Source organism: Gobio gobio, assembly GCF_949357685.1.
Source record: "Gobio gobio genome assembly, chromosome: 21".
Taxonomy (NCBI): Eukaryota; Metazoa; Chordata; class Actinopteri; order Cypriniformes; family Gobionidae; genus Gobio; species Gobio gobio.
Window position 1 is genome coordinate 26,046,062 of NC_137117.1, and position 20,033 is coordinate 26,066,094.

General features: G+C 37.3%; 1 protein-coding gene across 1 annotated transcript in view; it reads right to left on the minus strand.

The window, feature by feature from the left end:
- rap1gapa (RAP1 GTPase activating protein a) overlaps window positions 1-20,033 on the minus strand; it is a 154,109-nt gene that overhangs the window by 116,070 nt on the left and 18,006 nt on the right. Inside the window, exon 2 of the mRNA XM_079803462.1 lies at window positions 14,606-14,641. Coding sequence (XP_079659588.1) covers window positions 14,606-14,641 — 36 coding nt within the window. The remainder of the gene's footprint in view (window positions 1-14,605; window positions 14,642-20,033) is intronic.

The window sequence follows — 20,033 nt, forward strand, 5'->3', positions numbered from 1 at the left end:
CTTAATTCTACGTGGCATTGATTCAACAAGGTGCTGAAAGCATTCTTTAGAAATGTTGGCCCATATTGATAGGATAGCATCTTGCAGTTGATGGAGATTTGTGGGATGCACATGCAGGGCACGAAGCTCCCGTTCCACCACATCCCAAAGATGCTCTATTGGGTTGAGATCTGGTGACTGTGGGGGCCATTTTAGTACAATGAACTCATTGTCATGTTCAAGAAACCAATTTGAAATGATTCGAGCTTTGTGACATGGTGCATTATCCTGCTGGAAGTAGCCATCAGAGGATGGGTACATGGTGGTCATAAAGGGATGGACATGGTCAGAAACAATGCTCAGGTAGGCCGTGGCATTTAAACCATGCCCAATTGGCATTAAGGGGCCTAAAGTGTGCCAAGAAAACATCCCTCACACCATTACACCACCAACACCAGCCTGCACAGTGGTAACAAGGCATGATGGATCCATGTTCTCATTCTGTTTACGCCAAATTCTGACTCTACCATCTGAATGTCTCAACAGAAATCGAGACTCATCAGACCAGGCAACATTTTTCCAGTCTTCAACTGTCCAATTTTGGTGAGCTTGTGCAAATTGTACCCCTTTTTCCTATTTGTAGTGGAGATGAGTGGTACCCGGTGGGGTCTTCTGCTGTTGTAGCCCATCCGCCTCAAGGTTGTGCGTGTTGTGGCTTCACAAATGCTTTGCTGCATACCTTGGTTGTAACGAGTGGTTATTTCAGTCAAAGTTGCTCTTCTATCAGCTTGAATCAGTCGGGCCCATTCTCCTCTGACCTCTAGCATCAACAAGGCATTTTCGCACACAGGACTGCAGCATACTGGATGTTTTTCCCTTTTCACACCATTCTTTGTAAACCCTAGAAATGGTTGTGCGTGAAAATCCCAGTAACTGAGCAGATTGTGAAATACTCAGACCGGCCCGTCTGGCACCAACAACCATGCCATGCTCAAAATTGCTTAAATCACCTTTCTTTCCCATTCTGACATTCAGTTTGGAGTTCAGGAGATTGTCTTGACCAGGACCAAACCCCTAAATGCATTGAAGCAACTGCCATGTGATTGGTTGATTAGATAATTGCATTAATGAGAAATTGAACAGGTGTTCCTAATAATCCTTTAGATGAGTGTATAGGTGTTTCTCAATGTCAAGGATCCTTCCTCTGCAGGACTGATCCTTCCAAGTCACTTCCTTCAGAGGCTAGGCGAGGCTCCTCTTAAGCATTCGGAGAACAGGCAAATGGAACAGGCTAGCAAGTGCACGTCAGCCTCATTACGTCAGTGAAAAGGTCCGTTAGCGTCCGTTATCAATAACGTCATTTGTATATGGTTGTAATTTGTACTGGCATTTACAAGTTCAACTTTACTTATATTTACTACGGTTATAACAAATGTTTGGTAACGTAAATACTTACACTTGAAAGCATATTGCCCCGTTAACGCTCCGACTCTGCCAACGTCCGATAATTTTTATTTTTTGAACAAGATAGCAAAGCTGCGCGCATAGGATTGTGGGTGATTTGAGAACGCTAAGTGCGCGAAGTCTACTCGTATGCATCCTTTCCTGTATATGGCATATTTTTCGAACGAAGGACTCAGACCTTGGTTGAAATTCCGAGGATCCTTGACATTGGAACAGTCCTTCGACGGACGTCGATGACGTAGCATCCTCGGAATTCTGGCTTCCGAGGATCCTTCCTTGACATTGAGAAACGCCTCATATCCATAGACAGCAATGCCATTGCAACTTTCAAGGCCCAGAAAGGTAGTAAAGACATCAAGATTGAGTGTCGAAAATACTTTTTGTGCGCAATAAAAAATATTCCATGTCAGTCTCCAATGCTTTTCAAGTATTAAATACAGTGCAGCGCTTCCAGGTCCTATGTCAGAATGCTGGCTCACCATTGGCCGATGCGGTTCACGTGAGCACCACGACACATGTGTGTGATGCTGATGCAGGAGCTAGCCAATAATAAGCCGGCGTTCTGACATTAAGTCATTGTTGTTTTTTTGCGCACAAAAAGTATTCTCGTCTCTTCATAACATTAAGGTTGAACCACTATATACTATTTTAACAATGTCTTCACTACCTTTCTGGGCCCTGAAAGTTGCAGTGGCGTTGCTGCCTATGGAGCGACAGAAAGCTCTCGGACTTCACCATAAAATATCTTAATTTGTGTTCCGAAGATTAACAAATGTCTTACTGGTTTGGAACAACATGAGGGCGAGTAATTAATGACAGAATTTTCATTTTTGGGTGAAATAACCCTTTAACTGTTTCTTTCAGCTGCTTCTACAAACACAATCAGTCAAATAAGCCAAGGGAAACATACAGACAGCACCTTACTGCATCAGATGTCTGTAAAGCCAACACGTGTACCATACGACAGCATAATACTGCTGTCCACAGCATAACTCAAAGAGATAATGCAGGATTAGAAGAAAATCTCCCCTACCCCTCTGAGAGACGTGTTTTATAGTAATCATTGAGCATAATCTAATGGCCTTGAAAAGCTGAAAACACAAGGCTCATGTGCAACTTCTCATTCAGAGAATAAGATCACATTAAACTGAAAGGGTTGTTATTAGAATAGGAATAAGATGTTGAAAATGGCTGATAAAAAGACAACACAGATTTAGTAAAAATCTAATCTATCCAAATAGGAAGAAACAATTATATACAGTATATATAAAAAAATGATATTTCTTCTCATGTATGTATATAAAAAATTGTCATCCCACACTGAGTCTTTCAGACTGCCCAGAAGCTGTCTTGCAACTCATATCTGATCTCTAACTCTCCCTGATAACTTAAACCACTTCTAATGGAGGCCGTTGAGCCTTGCAGGTGTCCAGCATCTCCATCCGTCCCCAGAGAGGCGGAGAACAGCACAAAAAATGATGTTAAAACAGAGACCGGTTAGTAATTCTAGACAACAGCCTCAGAGAAAAAGTTGTTTTTCTGTCATAAAATAGAACCAGTTCCTGTCTCAGTATCTGTCTTTAGGGAGACAAAGACAAAACAACAAAAGCAAAATGACTCAGACTAAAAATATATTTGGAATATACAAATTGTAAACTGAATCACAGAGACCACAAGATCTCAAACTTCAGATTTGTGTAGGTGAGCTTTTAGGTGCTTTTGAACGAAGTGGCAATCTCTGACAGCAGCATTACTAATACATTGTGCCGTTCTGACTAATAAATGCTTACTAAAGACTCTTCCTCCAGGAGTGCATGCCTGCATACTCCAAGAATATTAATCTATTCAAATGATAATCCAAAATGTCTTAGAATATATGAATAATAATGTGACAACCCAAACTTAAGCACAGGGGGGAAAATCTCAAAGGAGTTCAATATTTTCCTCTCTCTCATTCGACATACAAAAACCAAGAGTGAGAAAAAGTCATTTGTACTGCACTATTTTGTTTTGGTTTTTTTTGTCGTACATTCATTGATTATAGATATACAAAGTCCTGTCATGAAAATGGACGTAGGCTAATAGGTCCTTAACTCAACCTGCTTGCAATCACATCATTCTCTATAGTGCACAGCTGATTGGTTTCTGCTGTATCAGTAGCCAATGAGCTTGTGCTCAACCTTCAAATACTTGTTCAGCATTTGCTATAGCAGTTGCAGCACACTTTCAGAAACTCTCCACCTTCCCCAGCTCCACCTGTATAGATCTGCTATGGGTAATTCATTTACGCTGTATTGTACAGCATCAGCATGTCTTACTTGCTCACAGAAACGTGTCGTGTATGTATTGGCAGTAGCAAGTCCTGTATAAGTCCTGCAGCAATGACCAACAGCAGTGTTGCAGATACAGTATATCCCAATAAGACCAAAAATCTCAACATTGTTATATCCATTACCATGCCAAACAGTTGTCATGACAGAAATGTTTTTTATGCCTTGGACACTTTTGGGTTTCTTTGATTAAACATTGTTGTTGCAAATTTTGCAGACTTAAATACCAAGGTAAAGTTATCTTTCTGACATAGATTTTGTCACAGTTTTCTCAAACTAAAAAGAAATAAAAATAATAAAGTCTGGAACAAACATCACATCACATCACCTGAGCCACAAAACTCATCTGCAGACAAATTCACGCAGCATAACCTCAGCAGACCCCATTGCTCTCTCTCTCTCTCTCTCTCTCTCTCTCTCTCTCTCTCTCACTCCCTCCTCCCCAGTTCTTATTTATTTGTGAAGAAAACATTACTCAGATTAGCACTAGCTCCATCGGAGTCAAACTGAGTCATGTTCAAAACATTTACACAACAGGATCACAACTGCTGCCACTGACCTCATCTCCTGTGTGGGCGGTTAGCTTTAAAAATAATTCCCACAGAGGCAACGCATCTCACCTCTATACAATTTGCATGATCCGGTTGTTGGATAAGTCTGATGATGGGTTTTCATTTTTAGCTGTAATATAATCATACAATCGCATCTCCCATTGTGGTCTAGTAATGTATGGTCATAGAGGGGCCGGATGACAAGTGCACCACATGATGCAGTGACATGTTTTTTATCCTCTCAGGGGCAGAATGATGTAACTCGTGAAGGCCTGATGCTGTGTGATCAGGAAACGACCGCTATAAACACACATGACTTGAAGGTCCCATTGACATGGAAACGCCCTTTGGGAAGGTGACACCTGTTTATATGGACTCCATCCGCCAAGCGAGCAGGTGCAGTCAACACATGCACTTCATTATAACATTGATTTCCCTTAAAGTGGCTAGTACATATACCATCCTCCAGCATGTTGTTAATCCCTCCCTAAAGCAACATACAGACATCAATCAAATCTATTTAATTCCAGTCCACTGAGGAACATCCAGACAATCTTAGGATTAACTGTGAAAAAATAAATAAAAACACAGTCTGTCTTTCACCTTTTTCATTTGATCTCATCAATCTCCTGTACTGATTCATGATAATTCACACTTTTTATCAAGTGGTTTTGTCTCAGGTCCAAGAAATTATATGGACATTAAATGGAAAACACACTAGCAAAATTGATTATGAAACAAAATGTATATATATACATAAACACATACACACACACACACACACACAACCATATATATATATATATATATATATATATATATATATATATATATATATATATATATATATATATATATATATATATATATGGTTGTGTGTGTGTGTGTGTGTGTATGTGATATAATATATATATAATATATATATATATATAATATATAATATATATATAATATATATATATATATATATATATATATATATATATATATATATATATATATATATATATATATATATATATAATATATATATATATACAACAGTTATTTCTGGTTCTTGAATCTGGCCGAGAGCCTTTTCCTGATTTTTTATTTTTGACTGAACTGTTTGCTTGTGTTTATTTGCTATTCTACAAACTTCTTATACTGGATATATATAATGGATAATATAGTTTTTTTGCCTCAATAAACTCATAATTACTTCAAATTAATAGTTAAGTTTATGTACTGTATGGATAGGATTAAGGAATTTTAGAATATGGTCATGCAGAATAAGGCATTAATATGTGCTTTATAAATACTAATAAACATCCACTATCCTACTAATATGCATGCTAATAAGCAACTATAGTTAATAGTGAGAATTGGACCCTAAAATAAAGTGTCACCATATATAAACCTTTTTCTATTTTAATATATTTTAAATTGTCAGCAGCCTTTACTCCAGAGTCTCACGGTCCATCTGAAATCCCTCTAATATACAGTACTTTATTGTAGTCTCATAATTTCTTTTACTTTGAGTAGGTTTTTTTTCATAGTTTTTGAGGATGGCATCTCACGCAACCTGTCCATGTCATCGGCCTAATTTGTCTAGTTATACATGTGACAGATGAATTTGGTCCAAAATACAATAGAGTTATGCATATCCTAACTGTGCATAATTTTATTGCATTTTTTGTCTTCCATTATGCATTGTTTTCCCTGATGAACCACCATTTGAGAGCCACTGGGCGAAATCATTCTCATAACGGCTAAACAGCCCACTGTCACTACTGAACAAAGATATTAATATCTTTGTTTTTTTACAAAAAATAGGATGTGAAGTCCAGAGTATGCACCATGACTCAGTGCTTCTATCAGCCGGAGAGAAAGAGCGTGCACACGCGCGCGCGAGAGAGAGAATGAGATGTCTCATGAACCCACAGACCCAAACCACCATTTACAGAAATTAAAGTCTCTCCTTCTCTCTCTGGCTCAGCGGAAGAGAACCAAAATGACCCACTCCAGGGGGACACAGATGGGGAATGGCTGTACATCACCTGCCTCCATCTGGCCCTGCAAAAACTCAAGCAGCTGCATCTGAGATTAACTACTAATTCCTTCATGTTGACAACAACTATTTAAAATACATTATGCAACTCATTCAGAGCTTTTTCTTTTTTTTTTTAAATCAAAAAGGTCTGGATTAAAACGGCTCTAAGTGGGTCTATTAAAAATAAACTAGAAAAAGTTTACCTGAGACGGTTCCTGTAACAGCAGAAAATGTAAGAAAGGCCCCAGAGGATGGCAGTAAGAAAGGCATCCGAGTCTAAAACCGGTTGCTGCTCTGATATTAAGCCTATTTACATTGGCATTCCTCAACCTGCTAAAACTAGATAACAACATACTGGGAATCTAAACAGTGTGAAACCTTCATCCATGTCCATTAATGCACGTGCTCAGAGAAGTCTAATGTTTCTTTATATAAACTGAGCAAAAAAGGAAAAAAGAAACACCATTTTCATTTTAAATATAATTTTGTAAAATCCAAATAAGCTTTACACTTTATTATTTAAAATGGTTCAAACAATGCTTCAGTGAACCATAAACTATGATTGCACATGCACCTGTGGAACAGTCCTTAAGACACTAACAGTTTACAGGTGGTAGACAATTAATGCCACAGTTACAATAGCTTTCAACACTGAAGTGAACTTTCTACTGACTCTGAAAAACACCAGGAGAAAGATGCCCAAGGGCTCACTTGTGTGAACATGCTATAGATATAATGACAAGACAATATTAGAATTCCACATTCATTTTTTCATCTTAGTGGTCTAAACATGACCACACAACTGGCTCTTTCTGTGGGTACACATAATGCCTTCCACTAGCTGCCTGCCTGCTGAGTCTGTAATGGGTCAGAAGAGTGGTCCAGCTGTGTGTCTGCCTGCCAGAACCTCCAGAAGTGAGCTTGGACTGAGCTTTGATGCGTGGCACATCAATCTGACATGCCTCTCATCTTCCCATGTCTCTGTCATCAGAATACCCCATGGTGCCTCTGGCCCTGGAGGTATTTTAATGGAATTAACCCAAATGGGCATCTTCAGTTTGAGGAGGAGGAACTTGTGCATCACAGCATGCTCGGGTCTTATATTTTTTATGAGTGCTGCGTATCTACACCGATAAACGAACTGCTTTCCCCCGGGCCCAGGCCATCATCATTTCACATGACTTCATCTATTTCTTTATAGAGATCTCAGTGTGAACTGAAAAAGCAAAAAAGAGTGGTGTGGATATGCGTATCTATATACTATATTCATCGTCTTCTTTAGAAATTTAGTGCCTTGCAAATTTTTTGATACAAAGAATCTTATGGGATAATATGACACCTTATCTAGAGGAAGCAGAGCAAAAAGCTCTCTATTGGAGTTATTGCTTATACAAATGTTGAAGGAGTTTGGAGAAATGCTGACTGTGGGTCTTCACTAATGCTCCCCATAAATTGATATGACATTCCATTGTTTCAATGAAATAAATGTGACCCAAAATTGAGAGTCAATGAATCATCTGCCTCAAACTGTGACAATATTGCATAATCACATTTTTATGACACATGTGAGCGTTCATGCATCCCTTTCTTTTACTGAGTTGCTACTATACAGAAAACCGTCAAGGAAGAATGATGACTTATCTTCTCTTTGTTAAAGAAGCTCTCTAACTATCTGATAACAGTCATTATACACATGATTCTCATTATGCATAGTAGAGATACAGATTAAACATTCAGACATGCATGTTTACAAGAACATTTTAATCGCCTAACCGGAATATGTGATTAATAAAAGATACTGTAAGACTTCAAGATATCATTCATATGGAGACGTAATGTCCCCTCAAGATATGATATGTGCATTCTTCACCAAAAAAGTTTTTAATACACCTGAAGAGTGCACATTTCTGCACATCTTGACCTGCCATGGAAGCGTCAGGTTGTTTTTAATACACATTTTGTGTACCGTGTGATTTCAATGGGTTTCCATTTATAAATGTTGTCTCCGTGAATCAAGGACTAGCTTGTCACATTGCTGCTATATTTAGTTAGACAGTTGCATGTAAGAGACACACAGAGACAGTCTGGGCTGATTAAGTTTGACAGCTCCCTCCTCCCTTCTCCTTGAAACTCTAGCCAAAAGACTCACATAAATACACACAGATACATGAGTGTAAGAGATCAAGCAAACACACCTGTGCGTAGTTCTTCTGCATGCAAACTGTGAAAAACTAAGCAAATATAGTCCTAAACTAGAACAAAGCCCACTTCTTTGCTCTAAAACTATGCATTGTGGCAGCTCACAGAGTCTGAGTGAGAAAGAGTGCCAAACATCTCAGGAGCATCATTTACAGAAAAAAAGAAAAAAAAACATTCTGCTTCTCCGAGACTTATTTAGAGGAAAAAAAAGGGTTAACGAAAATTCAGTCTACTCACCCTCATGTCAATCTAAACCTGTATGATTTTGGTTCTATGGAACACGAAAGGTGATTTAGCGGAATACCCTAATGCTCTTTTACAAACACTAATGTACACAATAACTTGGGCTATCAAAATCCAAAATCGTTTCTCAAAAAGAGCCACTATTTTCACTAAGCAACAGCTTTGACCTGAGTGACAAAAAGATGAGTAGATACACAATCTACAACACCACTAGAGGGCAGATAAAGTTAAATTATAAAATCAATTATACCATGGTCTGTCTGAATACTCAATTCTGATTGGCTGGAAGGTGTGCAATAAAACGTTCAATGCACAGTTAGTTCCAAGTCAGTTGAATCACCGTTCTATATCAATGCACTGTTTTCATTGAAGCACGCACACAGAAAAACATTCAGGAACACAGAAACTTATCAACGCTGCCCGCAACTTTTAGTAATAAAATAGCTTTGCTACTAAAATCGCTACATTATATTTCTTAGCAACGAGGGGGTTACAACATTATTTTTAAGTAATGATATTCATGCAGCTTCTTGTTAAGAGACAGACACAGGTACACATCTCTCTCTCTCTCTCTCTCTCTCTCTCAATAATTAATTCAAATAAATGCTTTAATGAATTAATTCCAATAAATGTAATCTTATGCACTACTTTATCTCTGTGTCTGATTCAAAGAAGGCAGAATGCTAGATCTAACGAGCCGTAACCGTCAGCTTTACCCTTTCTTTCAAATATTGCGCTGCAAACATTAAAAAACAGCTTTAGTGCTGGCAAATGACCATGGTATAAGCAGGATAATCCACAGCTAGCTGTGCATTAAACAATTTTTGTTTAAAATTGTTTAATTATCCCTTACTTACATCACTACTGATGTTTTTTATTAAGTGTCATGTTTTTCTTGAAAATGTTTTGTGATTTTTGAGGTAAAAATTCTAAAATTATTGACATCATTAATATTAAACAGCAAATCAGAAGTAGTTCCAATCTTACTTTGTCTGAATGATCGTGTAAATAAGTTGAACAACATAACATAAACAACACAAGAAAGCTGTAATTATGAGTGGGAAGCTCAGGATTTTCTTTGAGCCTTGAGTTTCTGAGGGGTGTGTGTCAATGGACACAATGGATGTAGTGTCTGTATTGACGGTAAATTTGTTGAAGTACTTTTTGTTGTTGTTGTTGTTTATAATAAAATTAGCTAAGTTGCATGTACAAAATATGATAGTATTGTACAATTACAATATAATATAACAATTCAGTTCACAGCATCTTCATAAATTAAATTATAAAAAAGCAAAAATACAGCTGATGAATATTTGTTATTAGAAGTAGAAGAAAAGTAAATGTTTTGTTGAAAAGGTATATCGCCATCTTGCTTCAAACAAAGTGACCTGAATGCACCTGATGACGTACAGTAATTCCGACTTGCCAACTTGTAAATACGAACTTCCCAGGAGGACTTGAATGCACAAAAATTGCCAACACAATGCTAAATAATTAATAACCTAGCAAAAACAATCCACGCATGTTTATGTATGATTTTGTGCGGGTGTTTGCATTGGTGGACATCTTTCCATTCAATCAATCTTATCAAACAACCTGTTTCTGGGACAGGGGGACAATGTGTGCCCCGTATTATTGTAAAATAGTCCTCATCATACATCTCTAATAATGCCAGCCAGAACTCGGCTCTACATCGGTTAGACAAACGTGCACAATTATATAACGTGAAACAGAAAAGATTGACTATGGCTTAAAAGCGGAAAGTCTGAGGAAACTGTGTCTCTCCACTCTGTGACACCTGCACTTTGTGATGAAAGAAGAGTAAAATTAACAACCTTCACTCCGAACTGACATGATATATTTCCGCACTTTTTTCAGAGATACTTTATCAAAGCCAGGGATGTCTCTTTGATGTTAGGGAAGTAAAAAAGGGCAACAGGAAAGACACTTGATTGCTTTCAAACATCCCCTCAGAATGTCAGCCACCTTCTCGTAGCCGCAGGTCATTCGGAGATTAATAAAAGCAAGCAGCTAAAGTCCACTGAGTTAATTGGAAAAATATACAGCGCATGTATCATTTATGCTACTGCAAGAGAGGTGAGTCTCTCTGGACCTTGAATGGGTTTAGATGACCTGAGATGGGGTTAGATATAGTGTGGAACCAGCAACCTGAAATCTGAGTGCCGTATTGTTTGCTAAGTGCTTCTGGATTTAGCGTTGGTCTGGTATTAGGCCGGGATGCTGTTGTGAAGGGGAAGACAATATGATACCGAGTTGCAAAACATGCAGCTGGAGTATTCATTTACATGAGGGAGAAAGAGAAGGTTTGGAGTTTGATGCTAGCAGGGAACTCAGTATCAAACAATTCTGTCAATTCTGTCTTCAGTTACTCACCTCATTTCATTCCAAAACTGTATGACATAACATGAGTTAACAATCCCTTCAATTAATTTATTTAAAATAATGTTTTAATGAAAATTTACATCCTAAATATAGTGTTATTTTAGCACTATGTATATATTATTACACAATATTTTGTTATATTACTAGTTTACTAGTATAGAATATTTATATTTTCAGTTTCATTTGAATAACAATATTTTGTTATGTGCTTTTGTCTTCAACTAATTTCAGTTAGTTGCAAAGACAATTTCATATTTTTATTTAGGTTTTTTTTAAAACCTTTTTTTTAAATTTCATTTTATTTCAATTACTAAAAAATTGTTTCAATAGTTTTAGTTCTAATATGACAAAAACAGTGATGTGTTAAGCGCCTTTTAATGACACTTAACATATCAATATTATTTACATTCTTTTTCTTCAACAAACCCAAAATATTGATGACACCCAGCACTACTCAGATTTTCATCCAATCAGATGCTCTCTACAATAGCTATCTTTACATGCACCCAAATAATCAGAATTATGCCTAAATATTTGCTAAATATTTACTAAACTCTAACATGTACAGTGTATGTAATCTTTCTTTTTAGATAAGCCTATGTCTTTCAAGGCAAAAATTACAATTAAATTTACAGTAGTTCCATGACATCTTGCGGTGGCTTTCTCCTGAATGCGGCGACTAAGGCTTACGTTTTGTTTAGAATTCTTGTTGCAGACAATTAAATTAACATGTTAATCAGATTGCAACATTTAGCATTCATATAATCAGAACTTTCAGAATGTGAAATTGGATTAGATTCATTCCAATTGATGAAAATTGTCTATGTAAACATACCTACTTAGAATCTCCCTGATGCTACATGCATGCGACTAGCAACTAGCAACTAGCAAGTATTAAAGTTCATGGCTGTGACAACCTAAAGGCAACTGGCAATTTTTTAAAGAGATGATCCATTCAATATGTCCCAGCCAAACTTCATTTCAAAACGAAATGCATCAACACAGGAACGGAAACTATGCTAGTCAGGCAATTTCATGCTGTCTTTAGCCCAAGACCTAAAGCTAATGCTGTTATATGCACGTAATGAAAGTGACCTAAATTGCTCATATGTAACAAAGAGAGAGAAATAGTCTGAATGTGAGAGTGCAAGTGAAAGAGACAGGGAGATAAATATGCCTTATAAACAGATAAAAGTCTCTTGATTGACACACAGTCTACAACACCATTCCTCTAATGCAGCATCATCTCTGAATATTGAAGCATTCCTGCTGGATCTGCGCACAGATTGCTTTGTGACGCAAAGCAAGGTGCCTTCATTAAGCAAACCAATCTGAATCCATTCATGCTAATGTATGCCACGTCTAAGAGCTCAATCCGCATGTAATGACCACTAAACAAACACTCGCTGCGCCGCTGGTGAAAAATTTACATTCTTTTCATATTCAGATAGGCCGTTGAAAGACCCTTCTGAATTCAAACTCACCAGAACTTCTTCGGCCTCCTGATTCGAAAGGGAGAGCAAGGCATTGTGGATCTGACAGGCTAATTGAGATCTGTCTTCCTTACTGAAGGTCTCAGGCAGTCACTTGCAAAGGCCTATAGATGGGATTATGGCCTATTTCTGGATCACAGAATAGTCAGGTCCTGTCTTGCTCTGACAAGCTAATGAGTCTTCTTCCTTTAAGTGTCTTCTTCCTCCCAGACTCATTCATAGACTCAAAATATGTAGCATACTTACATTTGCATATCTTTTTAATCAATTATTACCTATGTTTACAGTACATATTCATTAGCATAAAAAAAGTTATCACCTAATGATACATTTTCTACACTTGTGAGTTTTGTACCGTACTAAATTTGTAGATTAGAGTAGCATCTTGTTCTCACAAGCTCCAAAAAATAAATAAACAAACCGCAACTCCAGCAACAGACTGACTGTCAAAGTCCCGTCATAAAGCCACTGAAGCGTGATGTGAAACGCTGTGATCGCCATCAAAAGTCAGTGCCATGAGCCTGAAGATCTATCCTCAAGTTGTCCTCAATTGCTCTGTGCCTGAAAACGGTGAGGAAGGATGGACGCGTTAGGTCTCTCGTCCTGCAAGCTTTTTGCTAGAGAGGCGGAGACTGATGCAGGCCGGTCCTGAGGTTACACGTGGAGGGACGGATGCCATCGGAGCCGGGAATCTGGTTTATCCGATGGGGTCATTAAGACTGACCTTCAGACTGCTATCCATCTGCACCCGACCTTCAGGCTGCTGTCCATCTGCACCTGGCATCCTGAGCAGGCCTTTACACACGGCCTGCCAGCATACACTCTCACTCACACAGACAAGGGCGTGAGAGTGTCGCATGTGTGCCTCAGCGACTCTGTCCTGCCAACACTGCAGAGCTGTCTGCTGTCGCTGTGGCAACAAGGCAGCAGGGCTGCAGCATGTCCTCTACGCTCCGGACCTTTCTTATCCCAAAACCTCTGCCCACATCAAAAACACTTAATCTGTCTGTCCTCCCTGTGTACAGCTTTGTGGCATTCCCTGAGCAGAGTCAAACAAACATACATGTCTTGACATTTAAGATAAAATCAACAATACACATCTATCTATCTATCTATCTATCTATCTATCTATCTATCTATCTATCTATCTATCTATCTATCTATCTATCTATCTATCTATCTATCTATCTATCTATCTATCTATCTATCTATCTATCTATCTATCTATCTATCTATCTATCTATCTATCTATCTATCTATCTATCTATCTATCCATCCATCCATCCATCCATCCATCCATCCATCCATCCATCCATCCATCCATCCATCCATCCATCCATCCATCCATCCATCCATCCATCCATCCATCCATCCATACATCCATCCATACATCCATCCATACATCTGTCTGTCTATCCATGTCTATCTGTTTGTCTGTCCATCCATCCATCCAGTCTACGAATGTTCAACTTTATGAATTTCTTTTAAAAATGTTAGGAACAAATTAGATGAATCCCAATTGAATCCCTTTGAATTCATTTTTGAATTACTAAAGCAATTCTGTATCATGTTTCAATAAATGAACTTAATTCAAACTCAGGAATTGAATTAAAATTTAAAATGCATTCTAAATTCAATGTTGCACATCTCTGCAACAGTAACCAGAAGGGTTCTTTTGACAGGCAGCTTTAAATTGGCAATACAATAAATATTACAACTTAATGGTATTACAAAGGGAAAAGCAGCTACAACAGTAAAGGGCCTTTACATGGTTTCCTTCCAAGTCACTTACAGCAGACAGAAATTGTCTTTCCTCTGTAACTGTGTCCAGGCTGATACCCTTGAGCAAAACAGCATAAAAGCTTGTGGTTTCTGGAACAGGCTACGTTAAATGAAAAAGACAGTGCTTACCACAAACTTCTGGCTCTGGAAAATGTCTTGTCAACTCTGAAAGGACAAAAGGCAATTTTAGGTAAAAACTCAATTTCTTGCACCTGTGCTCTCTCAACATAGCAGAGGCGGACAGTAGTGTAGGTATTATTACTTTCTACTAAAGTAAATTTTTCAAGTATATACTTTATCAGTTTTTTTTTTCTTTGGAAAACTTTTACTTCAAAGTATAATATAAAATGTCATACTTTTTACTGCACTACATTTCATAAATAAAAGTAATTTTTAAAAAATGTTCTTTCTTACTTGTACTCAAGCAAAACTTAGAATTTTTTATGTAATTAAGTATTAAATTATATTCAATATGGAACGTAGTGCAGTAAAAAGTATGATATTATGCTTTGAAATGTTGTGAAGTAAAAGTTTTCCAAAGGAAAACACTCTGATAAAGTATAGACACTTAAAAACTGTACTTAAGCAGAGCAAAAATACTCCACTACTGTCCGTCTCTGCAACATAGTACAGCCAGTGGTCTGAATTACCAAACTACTATCCTGGCATACAAATGTTTACGTTGGATTTAGTTTAATAATCATACATTTTCCATAGGAATCAAAAGGTTTGGTTACCATTGCCAAATACTCTATTTACAGGCATATTCATCACCTATGATGTATTTATACTGTATCCGAAAACTGGTCATATGATTTCAATATGCCAGACATAATTAAGAGGGTGACCATTCCCATGTAGAATAAAAATTATTGTTGTTGTTTTTTAATAAATACATTATAATGATTTGTTTACAAAGTGGAACCATTTCTCCCCAGTCAATAAAAAATACATGAAAAACAGCCAACAGTGACTGAAAGAGATGTTAATATTTTAATAAAGTACTTTTTGCCTTATACTACATGAAAAATCTGCCAATGCACATTGTGTGGGTAAAATGTTGACTCGACATGATCCTGGCCACCAGCAGATGGTGCAACACTCGCTTGACAACTGAATTATAGTGTAAATCTGCACATGCATTACAGCAACACACAAGATTAAAACCGCTTACATCATAAACTGTACAACACATGGGACCTAAACTGAAAAAAGCAATATACTGTGCAACTGTGCACTTGTGTATATATATATATATATATATATATATATATATATATATATATATATATATATATATATATATATATATATATATATATATATATATATATATATATATATATATATATATATATATATATATATATATCAGACAACTATATATATATATATATATATTATTTTTTTTCAAACTGAGTTGTTCTCTACGTGTTTCCCCAGCAGCTGTTTAAATGCTCTCATATCTCCAGTGTTTTTTACTCTTAAGTGCACAACCCCCCTGTTCAGTCAGACAGGCGGTAGAGTCCGCAGCTTTAAGGCAATCCATCTTTCCAGGAACCTCTCTGTCATGGATTAGACTGCATACATACTATCAGGATTCATACTATACCAGCTAACATCTGAGGTATTCCTGACCCAGAGCCAGAAATAGATGCAAGGTTGTTGCTCTTAGACACTAGCACTAACAGAATGTAAATGGACTGAAAGCATCACTGCTGCCTGTGTGTGTTTTGTTGACAGCAGTGGACTTTGTATTTGCTATCCTGCCTCACCTCCTCATAATAGGCAAGATGACAATTGATGTCACAGATGTTGATCGTCCTCTGACAGCCTCTCGTTTCAAATAAGACAGCTGATGTTAAACACTAACCCCTTTAAAGGGCACTCCGAGTCAAGTACATCAAAGCACGTTTCCACGGAGGTACAGTGCTAAAATACAAAACTTCATTTCCTGCTTATTTATAGTATATCCTCACCTCAAGTCTATACATGTTTGATGCTATTGACAAAGCAGAGGCAGTGTGTGGTTTCAAAAGGGGAGGTCCTTGTTTCCTTTTTTATTTCACAGGCAATACACCCTCTCTATGAATGTGTTTTTTTGTTTGTTTGTTTTTTTCTCATTATGTTTGTATACTACAAAGACAGACAAAAGATGGCTTCCTTAATCTACGTCATTTGAAAAGTTTGACAAAAGATCCATCACTCAGTTAAAGAAAGGCTTGAGAGTCGGTAAGATGTTTTTAATGACTGTTTTCTATTTATGATGGCAAAGCTGAATTCTCAGCATTATCCAGTCTTCAGTGTCACATGGTCTTTTAGAAATCATTCTAGAAATATGCTATTTTGTTGCTCATATTGCTATTTCTTAATTTCATTATCAATGTTGAAAACTTCAAAAGTTCAAAAGAACAGCATTTATTGGAAATATAATTTTTTTACAACATTATAAATGTCTTTACTCTCAGTTTTGATCAAAAAGTATACATTTTGAGCGCAAAGTTTTGGATGCTAGTGTAACTCTCAAATCAAATTTGGCGGCATACATCTGGGGCACGTTCAAGCTCAAACCGGTGCGCAACGCTTTGCTACGGTTTCCGGGTTGAAGGACATGTTTCCTAGAAGCAGTGTGCAATGGGGTTTGAGATACGTTTTTCTATTGTTTGGTGGGTGTGTCAAAAATATCAGCCCAATCCGCAGCAACATGTATATAAATCACGCGGTATTAAAGAGACAGCTCGCACAATGGGTCCAAGTAAAGTTGTTTACAAATGTGTCCGCAGATCGGTATACGCAACAATTGAAGATAAAATACATGTTTGTCTTTTCATCCTGAAATGCGAGACAAATGTTGCATCACAATAATTAGGAACCACTTTCCACAAATCGACTTTCCACTTTCCACTCGATTGGGAAGTTCTCTTTTATTCTGGATGGCAAGGGCAGAGACTGTAACATTGAGCCTATTTTCCAGTGTTAAACACATATTTACAGTGGGTATTTGTATTTGATCCACTGCCGATTTTGCAGGTTAGCCCACTTACAAAGCATGGAAATTAATGACTATTAACTAATAGTCAAATCAATTATTTAAAAATCATACAATGTGATTTTCTGGATTTTTTCAGATTCCGTCTCTCACAGTTGAAGTGTACCTATGATAAAAATTACAGACTTCTACATGCTTTGTAAGTAGGAAAACCAGCAAAATCGGCAGAGTATCAAATACTTGTTCTCCCCGCAGTATCCCGATTTCATCAGGCTCTGAAAATTCTTCAAAAAGAGCACAAAGAATGGCCTTCTCAGCTCCCATAGTTGCAACTCTTGCGTTATCAGAACAGGGTGTTCAACGCACCCAGGTTTGACATGAGTGATGGTTGGCCATGAGACATCAGAGAAACCAATGATATTCAAGTAGATGTAATGAGTCACAAATGACCATATTTTCAAAAGTTTTATTTTAATGTTTTCAGTTTTGGGTATAGGTTCTTTCAAGTGTACACAAATATTCTCGACCAAGCCAGTTTTTTTCTTGCAAAAAAAAAAAGAAAAATACAGACCAACCTGTACATTTTACAGTATAAAACTGTAATTTACAAACCAGAACATTGCAATTTAAATCGGCAAATCCAACAACGCACACTGCTACTAAATCTATTGCACCTTTAACAAATACTGACAACCACCATAATAATGCAGGTGGTAAAAGAGGAAGCCACATGAAGAATCATAAAGTTTATCACAAGTAGCTTTTCCACAAGCTGAATTATTCTAGGAGGTGCACAGGAGTTATTCATGCAAAACACCATAATAGTAACACACATGATGTCACCATTATGTTCTGGTAGTTTCATTATCAGGGACTTTTAGTTTGTTGTCATGTTCATCATGTGTTCTTTTGTTCAGTATTCCCGCTCAGTTGTGTTCTATTAATCATCCTCATTTGTGTTTGCTATTTAAGTTGGTCCCTCACACTCATTCTCTGTCCGATCGCCGTTACGTTTCATTGTGCTGTTCGAATACCCATCTGCCTGGTTTGAAATACATGAGATTAAACTAGGTTTTGAACTTGAGTCATCATTCTTCGTCTGTCTGCCTGCAAGCACACTGTGACACATGACACTAAAATAACACATTCAAGTAATTTGATTTACATGAAATATCCAGTTAGATCGTTTACAGTTTTTCCCTGTACTGTATAAAGAGCGGGAACTTACTGTTAACAGTTTTTTTTCCCGTAGCGTTTGTACAATATTTTCACTCAATAGCTGTTTTTATTGTTTTTTTGCTGGTAGGTTTTTATGCTTTTTTTGTGCCATTTATAAGACCAGTCCACAAACATCAAACAAATCCACACAATCTGTCTGACAAAAGGAGACAGACTTCCTGTGTGTAGATTACAAAGCAGCATTAGTGTCAGTTCTGACGTTTGTGCTGCAGGGACGCTCACAGTCACTCCGGTTTAATTAGCTTCGCCTCATATCCGCAAATAAACAGTAAAAGTCCCAGTTGTTCAAACACATAAACGGCACATCATTCAATAGACCACGAGAGATTCAAACTACTGAAGCCTGCAGGGAGCACTGGTGCCATCAACCTGTATGTAAATGATGTGACAGATCTCTAGACATTTTATTGTTTGCTGTATTCATGGGATTTATGATGTTTATGAACTTGCCAAATGGTCATAAATCAGCGATGACAATAAAAAGATGAGGATATATCAGAACTCCCATCATGCAGCCCACACGAGAATCATAAAACTTGATATTTTTCATCCTTGGACTCATGTTCACCTCCTCTCCTGTTACAGAGAATCCTCATAAAGGGGAAATTGAGTCTGGGTGTGGTAAAACTATGAAGCAAAGCCTCGACTGAGCCAAAATAGCTGCTGAGGTTTACAGTTCAACAGCGTACCTGATAGATTTAAGTAATTAGCCGGATAAAACTAACAGATGTATTAAACGCACACATGATCTTTTGACACTGCAATTCTATCACAAATATTGTAAATTAAATAAATCTGCATCAATAAATTAATTAAAAATGTGACTCAGCGGTTCAAGCTGAAATTTATCTTGCCAACGTCAGGCAGTTTCCTTCCTCTCGAATGTTGCGCTTCGTGAATAAATTAATGTTATGCAGGTTAATTGGATGGATTGCTTTTTAATTGCAAGCACATCATGAACAACATAGATAATACATAATCAAATTGGACTTTTCAGTTTGTGGAAGTCTCTGTGTTCCTTTCTACTGCGGAACTACAGTAAGGATGTATAATTCATCAATGGGATTCTGAGCATAAACTAGAGGGTTTTCTGAACCTTATGGAGAGCCGGGGGCCCTTTCTGTCAGAATCTAATGTAATAATGTACTATTGCTGCCCTCAAACCTCTGCAGGCGCACACAATATGAAACTAGCAGGTTGTGTTAGCTTAAATTTATAACGCTGCAATAAAAGTTTCTGAGTGACTGAGTGGTGCAGTATGAGGTACAAAGGAGACTGTCAATATTCGAGACCATAGAGGATATTTTAGTGGAGCTACACGGGATAAAA